Source organism: Chlorocebus sabaeus, chromosome 22 (assembly GCF_047675955.1).
Source record: "Chlorocebus sabaeus isolate Y175 chromosome 22, mChlSab1.0.hap1, whole genome shotgun sequence".
NCBI lineage: Eukaryota > Metazoa > Chordata > Mammalia > Primates > Cercopithecidae > Chlorocebus > Chlorocebus sabaeus.
In genome coordinates, this window is record NC_132925.1 from 51628448 (window position 1) to 51638201 (window position 9754).

General features: G+C 53.4%; 1 protein-coding gene across 11 annotated transcripts in view; it reads left to right on the forward strand.

The window, feature by feature from the left end:
• IQSEC1 (IQ motif and Sec7 domain ArfGEF 1) overlaps positions 1-8608 on the forward strand; it is a 391698-nt gene extending 383090 nt beyond the window's left edge. For 8 of the 11 annotated variants that reach the window (XM_038003508.2, XM_007985283.3, XM_038003511.2 and 5 more), the window contains 2 exons: positions 2959-3008; positions 4277-8608. In XM_038003508.2, the coding sequence (XP_037859436.1) occupies positions 2959-3008; positions 4277-4819 (593 nt within the window). In that variant the 3' untranslated portion in view covers positions 4820-8608. The remainder of the gene's footprint in view (positions 1-2958; positions 3009-4276) is intronic. The other 3 variants (XM_007985286.3, XM_007985289.3, XM_007985284.3) reach the window with 3 other exon arrangements.
• The last annotated feature ends 1146 nt before the right edge of the window (positions 8609-9754 follow it).

The following is a 9754-nucleotide window of genomic DNA, read 5'->3' on the forward strand; positions in this document are numbered from 1 at the left end:
ACAGTCTCCGTGTCCTGTTCCAGGGGAGCAGTGACAGCCAGCAGTGGTGGGCGGACAGAGCAGCACCCCTGCCATGTGTGAAGCGGGCCAGGGCCCAGAGAGGGTGGTGCTTCCTCTTGCCCTGGCCACATCCCTCCCCACCATGTCAGGCCCAGCAGAGAACATGGTGCAGCACGCAGATGCCAGAGTCAGACAGCCTGAGCTCATCCCCCACCTCCGCCTGTCCTCTCTAGCTCTCAGACCCTGTGGGCCTGTTTCCCCAGCTGCAGCGAGGGAGTCAGCGCATGGAAAGCCTTTCAGGCGTGCCAGGCTCAGGCAGCGCTGGCCAAGTGTGCGTAGCTATCATTTCTGTTGTGGTCATTGACACTGAGCAAGGCCACCAGCTCGGCTGCAGCGTTGTTGAGGGTCACAGGACGAGTATCCGGTGGGCAGGAGAGTACTGCCATGTGACGTCCTGCCCTGACTCTGAGGAAGCTGCAAAAGTTGTGAAGAACCATCCTGGGAGCCCTTCAAGAAAAATGGTTCCAAGTCCCTCCAGACCCTGCCCAGGGCTGGCTTGGCCTGATCCACACACGTGTGGCGTGAGCCACTATTCTGGCCTGCCTGACTTCATCAGCCTGTGAACCTGGGCAGGTGTGGGAGGCTGCGTATGCATGGGATGTCTGCACGGATTGCTATGGGCAGTTATGGTTGTGGGTGTACCTGTGAGCACAGGGCTCTGGGATTCAGCACAGAGGGAGCCCTGGGATCACCCTGCATCTCTTGCTGACCTGAGACATTGGGAAAGTGGATTGTAAGACATTCAGCATCACTCCAAAACAGCCAAGAAAAGAACTCCTAAGTGTTCGCCCAAGTTGAGCAGGGTAAGGAGGACCGTGTTTAACTCCAGGTGGGGACACTGTGTGGACCCCCAACCCCAGTCTTCAGGCCTGGCCCAGGTCGTGTCAGAAGCTATAGGCTAGCCAAAAGGAGTTGCCAGATACAGGCAGGGGAGGCCATCTCCCCTCTGCCCCTGGTTTTTAGTCAGCCAGAGGAGTCCCAGGCCTTAGAGGAGTGGGCTAGAGAGCTGATTTGAAAACCCTAGAGACAGTGGCGCTCTGTCCCTCCACATTTCCACATGGCGCCACAGTGTCCTGAGTGTCTGATGGCTGTGGCCACCCAAGAGGAGGGTAGAGGAGGGAGGCCATGTCCTGGAAGGCTGGACTCTACTTTGCTCCATGTCCCTGGACCACTGTGTTGGGCAGGAAGGGAAGAAAGGTCAGCCCCTCTTCCCACACTGGCTGAAAAATGAGGAAATGTGAGCCTCCTCTTTCTTCTGGCTGAGAATTAGGGCCAGGGTCCTACGTCCTCAGCAACTGGTGTCAAGCCCTCTTGCCCTGATGTGCTGTGTGGCCCTTTCCCAATAGTGGTCTCTGAGGGCCACATCACACAAGCCAGAGCCACCCAAGGCCTTCTGCTGACCCCAACTCCCACCTGGACCTCCGGTTTGGGGTCAGCAGGCAAGGCAGAGGGACTGGACTCCCCTGAGTCTGTGTGGCGATGCCCAGGCTGAAGCCATGCCAAAGCACAGCCCAGCACACTCAGAGGGCACGGGGAGGCTCGAAGCCCACAGCACTCCCTCCACCTGTCACTGGCTGGTGGCCCTGGGCTAGCTGGGAGGTGCAGTAACTTTCCCAGAGGCTGGGGACGGGGCACAGTGGGGAGGCCCAGCAGTTGCTTCCTTCTCCTAGGGTCCTGGGCCCAATCGGGCCTGGGGTCCAGCTCTGAAGGCAGCGTGGCCAAGTTACCCAGCCTTAGAGGCGGCCGGGTGTGAAGGTCTGGGTGTGAACCCTGCTGCCTGTGAGAATTGGGCCTCAGCGTCCCCCTCTCTGACACGGACACAGTGGCGCGTATAGGGTTGACATGTCTAGCGCGGTGCTGAACACATGGCAATGCTGCCCAGATGGAAGCTTCAAGAATGTCAAGTGGGGAGGGCTGTTTCTCCCTCCCTCTTCCCATCCCCACTCCCAAAGCCCAGGCTGGCCCCTAAGGCCAGGCCCCTGTCATGCTCCAGGCTTGGTGTTCCTTAAAAATCCACGGAGAAATCCTCAGGAGGGACTGTGGAGGCTGGGCGGGGCCGTGCTGGGCTCTAGGCACCCGGAGCCAAGAGGAAGACCCGGCCTTGCTTTGACGGACCCCACACACCGAGTGCGTACTGTGTGCCCTGCGCTGGGGCGCGACGAAGATGCTGGCAGAGACCTCCTGGCTTAGGGAAGGCTTTGTGGCCCCTTGGGGAATGGTGCCAAGCAGAGGAATCCCAAGCTGGAAGGTAGTTTCCAGCAGCCCCCAACCCTGTCTCCTGCCCCTGGCCAGGGCACTGCACAAACCAAAACTGAGCTCCTGCGGGCAGCTGGGAGGAAGCGGGGATATGAAGTTGTTTCCTCTTCACCCTCAGTGCTCATCCTGCCGAGGAGGTGGGGGCATATATGTGTGTGTGTGGATATACACATATATACGGCAGTCACTGAAGGTGGGCATGCAGGACCTGCCATGCTGTTTGCGGCTATGAAGAAGCTGCCCTCGCCCCTCCCCATTCACCCGAGTCAGGGGTGAACACACGAGTTGGAGGCATCGGGCCCACCTGTCCACATGCCTCAGCCCCAGGGCCCCTCTCAACAGACTGCTGGTCCAGGAGAAGGAGTATAAAATAGGGGCTGGTTTAAAAAAAAAAAAAAAAAATTTTTTTTTTTTTGCTTTTCAAAAACTTTATTTTGAAAATTCATTCCTGCACTGCTGCTGGCTTCCCCACTGAGCCCCTCCTCCGACCCCTCACACCTGGCTCCTGTGGGCAGGTGGGCCCGGCACCTGTGCCTGCTCCCAGCAGGGGTGCAGGCTCCGTGGCAGCAGCGTGGCGCCAGGCAGGCAGCGCCCCCAGCCTCATGTCCGCGTCTAACTTCTGGTATTGCATGTTCTGGGCAGGGAAGCGAGGGCGTCGCAGCAGTGCGGGATCGCTAGAGAGCAATGTGGAAGTAAGTAGGAAGCGCCTCCGTCCAGCTGGCTGTCCTGTGTCGCCTTCCCCAGTCCTCGGTTCATATCTGTTGTCCTGGGTTTTTTTGTTTGTTTGTTTTTTGGTTTTTTTTTTTTTTTTTTTTTTTTGGTTTTTTGTTTTTGGTTTTTTGTTTTTGTTTTTGTTTTTGTTTTTTTGCTCTTCCTTCCCCTGCTGCACAGAGACGCAGACACCCGCTCCCTCCCTGCCTGCCTGGGACCCTGTGCATGTCAGCTTCTCCTGTGTGCCTAGAAATATCCATGCCTCTCACCGCTTGTTTTGGACTGAACAGTGGGGGTGGTTCTGAATTTTGTGTTTTGGTTTCTGCTTAACCCCATCACCTGTGGTCCCTGAGCATGGTTGACCATCCCCAGCTTCCGGCACCCCCGCCCCGGCCACCCGGCTCCCACTCATCCTTCACACTTGCTGTTGGATGTTTTTGCTGAACCCTTGACTTCCACGCCCACCCATCCCCATCGCTTTCTTCTTGGAGTTTGATTGCTGTGTGTCTGCGGCAGGACACCATGGAATTGCTTAGCTTGTGGGAGGAGGAGTGTCTTGAGAGAAAGAGAAATTCAGTGTGGATTTCATGATATTTCACTCATCCTCCAGCCATCTCTGTGTTACTGTTCACATCTCTACCTCAGCTTGCAGATCTTTTTCTGTTTCCTTCTTTTTCCTTGTTTGGTTTGCAGTAGGCAGCTGCAGTGAAATGCCTAGGCAGCCCATCCCCCCAGAGGACAAGGTTTCTGAGCCCCACCTGTCCCTGTCACCACCTCCCCCGAGACCTCAGGACCCACATGGGCGGAGCAGGAGAGCTGAGGGCCCTGTTTCAGCAGGAGCAGAGCTCCTCTTCCAGGCACACCAGCCCCTCTGCACTTGCCACACACAGCGCACAGACATCCCAACCCAGGGGTTCCGATCTGAAACCTCAGGCTGCTGCCAGGGCAAAGTACTTGTCAGAATGAGACTGGAAGTCCTACTTCTGGTGCGGCAGTCAGAGAGGCGGGCCCCTCCCCTGCCCTCATCCCCGACTTTGGTCAAGGCCAGTCATCCCCAACTGCCCTGCACTGTAGTGAGAGGAGGTGGGGCCCAGTCCAGCTTCACTCAGCCCCACCCTCTGGCCAGCAAGTTGAACTAAAGCTTAGCAGTCAGTGGGTGAATTTTTACATTTAAAAAAAAAAAAAAAAACATTCTGACCTAAGTGCTTGAAGATCTTTTAATTTTGATTTCTATGAATTTCCTTTTTAGGGGTCCATCATTAGCAGTCCTCACATGCGCCGGAGAGCTACATCAACACGAGAGTGTCCATCTCGCCCACACCAGACTATGCCCAACTCATCTTCCCTCCTGGGCTCCTTATTCGGGAGCAAGAGAGGGAAGCCCCCTCCCCAGGCCCACCTGCCCTCAGCCCCAGCCCCGCCACCCCCTCACCCACCGGTGGTCCTGCCCCACCTGCAGCACTCCGTGGCTGGCCACCACCTGGGGCCCCCAGAGGGGCTGCCGCAGGCCCCTGTGCATGGGCATCACACCCAGTACTGCCACATGCAGCAGAACCCACCCCCCTACCACCACCACCACCACCACCACCCGCCCCAGCACATCCAGCACGCACACCAGTACCACCACGGCCCCCACGGGGGGCACCCAGCCTACGGGGCCCACGCCCATGGCCACCCGCCACTGTCCGCGGCCCACATGGGGCACACAGCGCACCACCACGGGCAGCCCCCTGCCCCGCCGCCCCCCACCAGCAGCAAGGCCAAACCCAGCGGCATCAGCACAATTGTGTAGACAGCCTGGGCAGGTGTCCCAGGTTCCCTGAAACAGCTGCACACCACACAGGGCACGCCCGGGGGTCGCCAGCCGCACACCAAACCCGGGGCACTTCTGTTGCCATCTCTCCCCTCTTCCCCTCACAGCCCAACTGGAGCCCCAGGAGCCCATAGGGCTGGTGTTGTGTGGAACAAAGGTCCAGATTTAATTTAGTGTTGGCACCCCGAGCTCCGCTCACCTCAGTCTGAGGGATGGGTGGGCCTCAGATACCATCAGCCTTGAAACGGTGCCGCCAGCCAAGTAGATGTTGAACTGCCTCCCCCACTCCAGCTCTCAGCTCCCTGTGCCCTAATTTACATGCCTGTGAAAACCCAACCTAGAAAACGAAGAAATGAGATACAAAAACAGAGACAAAACAGACCCCAAAACTTGCTGCATTATTGCTCTTTTATTGACAATGGGCAAAAAATTAAGTAGACCTGATATGGTTGATGAAAATACGTAAGTAAACTTTATATAATATAAATATATAAATATATAAATATATATATATATATACTGTATAGGTAGTACTTGTGTGTGAAAGGCAGGCGTTTCAGTCCACAACATTAGCAATACCCACCTTACAAGGAGCTCCACTTACCTAGTAGGAAGACAGTACCTTAGCTGGGTGTGTGAGACATTAGACCAAACCCTAAATGCTAGGAATAAATTCAGATACTTCATATTTTCATACAAAGAAGTCCCTCTAGGACTGGCTAAAATCTTTACACAATCATTACTAACTGTGCCAAGTAACATAGCATCTAACTGTTTAAAAAGTCCAGTATTGCTTTGTATAAATCCTTATTTTATTAACAGAATACTATCATAAATAGTATTATAATGCTCTGTTATTTCAGGTAAGCAAATAGCTAAACTGCAGTACACTCTACAGTAGCAACTCAGGACAGCTGGTTACGAGCTGGTTGTCTTAGGACATTGGTTACACAGATTCTTAGACACTTTAATGGCTGCGATAACTGTGAATCTCCATGATCCATGTTTCTTTTACGCGCATATGATTTAATGCACACTCATTCAGAGTCCTCCGAGAGGGGCACCCATACACGGCAGAAGTGTTCATCTCCAACATGAAAGTGACCAGCTCTCATCCTCGTCTCCCCAACACCATAACTTCCTCATCCCGCCTCCAACCCACACCAGGCCGAAGCCCTCAGAGAGTGTTTTCACCAGGAACCACTCTCGAACCTGAAGGTTGACTTTAGTGTTTAGCAACCCAGGGCGGTGTGTGTGTTTCCTGTTTTGTTTTCTGAGTGGTAGCAGTGATCATCGTAATTCCATGTAGCCATGTGCTAGCAGAACCCTTGTGTCATCACCGTGGCCCGTGTGACCCCAGCCGACGAGTGCCCGGCGGAGCCCCCGCTGCCTTCCCATGGTCCAGTGAGCTGCCAGGGCATCACATGACTCTCAGCTGTGCTCTTGTCGCTTCTGTGTTGTGGTGACACCATGCGCTCCCCGGGCCAGACGCTGCACGTGGCGGGTCTGTGCCCGAGTCACCCACGGGCCATACTTTGTAGTTTCAGCCTTTCGAGCCACTGCAGCCGTCAGTGCTGTGCTCCTAAGCCATGGGACCCGAGGACTGCCCCCCGGCGCCTGTCCAGGCGGAGGCCCTTTCAGAAAGGGCGAAGCTCACGCCTGACTCTGCGGGCCGTGGGGCCGCGTGCTCGGTGGACAGCGTGGTGAGCCGTGGCCGGACGGCAGGAGGAGAGGGGAGCCCCCTCTGGCTGTGTGTCACCTTGGCTGGCTGGCTGGCCAGGGTTTTGTTGATTTCCCTCCTCACATCCCTCCCCTCGCTCATATCATTGAGATCACCGTACCAGCAAATCTGCAAAGCAAGCACTTTGTTAATCTCCATAGAGAGCAAATACAGCAATCTAGAGTTTAGCCTTTTTAAAATTAAGTGTGACTTTAACCTGCCCACCTGTGTCCTCCCATCGGTGTGGCATTTCTTTCTTTGGTGTCTGCTCAGAAAGAAACAGCATGGGAGCATGTGATTGGGTCCAGGCTAGGCTGTGGGGGAAGCACCCTGGTGTCCCCGACTCCTCAATTCTTGGGTCTTTTTTAAAAGCCAGGCTCCCTAAAGCACTCTTTGTCTCGCAGTTTTGAGGAGGAGGTTCTGACCTGGAAGCGTTAAACTGCTGCATGTCATCCGGTGTCAGCTGTGAGGCCGCGCTCTGCGGATTGTACATTCGCAAAATGTATCGGTGTGACCGTAGACACATCGTTGAAGTAAAGCGATCACATATTGAGTATGTCAGCTTTTCTCGCCCTCTTCTGTGCCGAGGGGACTGTCTAACTGTAACCTTTAGGTTGTTCCAGAAAAGATTCAGGCCATTTGGCATAGAACTGCTCTTTCTGAAGGGCAGCACTAATGAATAGGAACAGACAGTAAACCCCAGGAGGGGCTTTCCAGAAACTCTCCCTCTCCATCGCCATCCTGCAAGCTCCACAGCCTCGGGCTGCCAGCCTCTGGCACTGTACTCAGTGTGTCCTGGAGCTGTGCTGGGCAGCAGGCCTGGGCCTTGCATAAGGAGCTGCTGGAGCCCACTGAGCCCCTCCTGGGGTTTCCAGCCACACTGTGTGCTCCTTCAGGCCAGTGAGGTTTCATCCTATTTTATTTGCAAGCTTATCAAAAGTTTGTGGAAGATACATTGTTGGATTCCGGAGGCTGGAGTAATGCTGCCCACATCTTGTTTGGGAAGCGAAAGCTCCCAGTGAGCTGGTGTCCCCGTGTGTCTTTCATGGGACTGTCCCCTCTCGATCCCCACCTGTTACAGCCATAGCTTCGGGGTCCTGTCATCACGTCCCACGGGAGGGGAGGCAGAAGGAGGCTGAGGGCCCCAGGATGTCTGCCTGGTCCCTTCTCACTGTGAGGATGCCCTTGGCACACCTTTCTCAAGTCACACAAACTATTGTAGTTACATACAGAATTGCTGACAGGAGCAGGAGACGCTGAGGGAAACAGCTGGCAATATGACAAAAGTCTTTCCTGGGACAACAATCGAATCATGTATTTGTATTTTTTTAAGTTTACCAATGAATTGTACAACAATGTAAAAATAAAGTTCATCCTAATATGATGTGCACATCTTGCTTAAAAATGTCTTCAGCATCCAGTGCAGAGTGATGTTTCCCTCACACACTGCATGTGGCACGAGCCTCTTGTTTTTCTTAACAATGAGCTGAAAAGACAGCAGATGTTCACAGCTGATGCTGGGTGTTGCCTCAGCTCCACGGGAAGCTCTGTGCCCGCAGGTAAGCACGCACAGTCTTACAGTTCTCCTTGTAAAATATCATCACCCTTCCTGCCTGAGAAACGAGTGCATTTGTATTTTATATAACAACAATAGTCAAGGCAGCATTGCAACACTGAGCAGGGTGAGATGGGGGTGCTGAGCACAGGACAAGTGGGAGGAGGCCTGCCCTCCACTCAGACTCATCCGTGTCGCCCTTCTGTATGCAGTCACATTGAGACTGCACACAGCATGCATCTCCTCTTGGGAGATAACCTTTGCCTCCGAGTTGTTTTAAGCAATTAGAATCAGGTCCTGAATCCCCAGACTGTTCAGAGACTTCAAGGGACACCTCCCTCACAAGAAACCTGGCACCCCCACTGTGTACCTGTGGGAGGGAAGGAGTGCGTTTGTGTTCATCTGCATTCTGTTTGTCAGTGGTAACAGACTCTATCAATGTAAAACCATGGTTGTGATCATGTGGGGAAATCAAATAAATCCTTTGAAACTCTCGGATTCTCAGTTTTTCTGAAAAGTCCAGAAGTTGCCCTGTTGGCCAGACCCAGATCTCCAGCTGATGAGTTTCTCCATTCCTTGTCATGACTGGGCACTCACTTTCCTTGAAGACATTGGACTGACTTGACTTTGAGGACACTGATACAAAATTTAAAATAAAGGGACACATCACAACCAATTGAAGGTTTCAAAGGTATAATTTCTAGCAACTTTCTTTTTTTTATTTTTTTTTCATTTTTTTGAGACGGAGTCTCGCTGTCGCCCAGGCTGGAGTACAGTGGTGCCATCTCAGCTCACTGCAAGCTCCGCCTCCCGGGTTCATGCCATTCTCCTGCCTCAGCCTCCCGAGTAGCTGGGACTACAGGCGCCCACCACAGCGCCTAGCTAACTTTTTCTATTTTTACTAGAGATGGGGTTTCACCATATTAACCAGGATGGTCTCGATCTCCTGACCTTGTGATCCACCCGCCTCGGCCTCCCAAAGTGCACACACCCTGGCGCCTTGCCCAATGCCTGTCTCTGCAACTGGGAGTCCACCCATTTTACAGACCATTCAGGGGCCCTGCAAGAGAAGCTGGGTACAAAAATTCCCTGAAATACCCAGTTCTGCCTTGGTTTGATTACAGGCATGAGCCACTGTGCCCGGCCGTATTTCTAGCAACTTTCAACAAATGATGGTCCCTTCATGGAGTAAGAGGGGATGAATTCTATTAAACGTTGAGGTACACTAGTTATGACAGGGAAAAACAAAATACCCAGTGGCCCAGTCCCCAGTGAAGATGGATGATGACATGAGGTCAGAACAGCCTGCTTTTCCATGTTAGCTAATGTCATGTGCAAAAGCCAAGATGGTAAAGTCATTCTCCTGGAAGGAAGAGGCCTGTGAGGATGTAATTGGCTTCTATGATTTCTCCTTTCCTGGCCAAACATAGTTCCTGAGAACACCACTTTAAAGTTTCAGTGCACGGGATAAAATGAACTGGCAGATCTAACTAGTGAAAAACAAAGTTAATTTTGGTGACCAAAACGAGGTCTGGCCCTCCCTCTGTACCGCACATTCTGATTGAAAGATGTTCTCACATGGGCCGCCTCTTCCAGTCTCATTCATAGCCGCTACTGGCTCATCCAGACTGAAACCAGG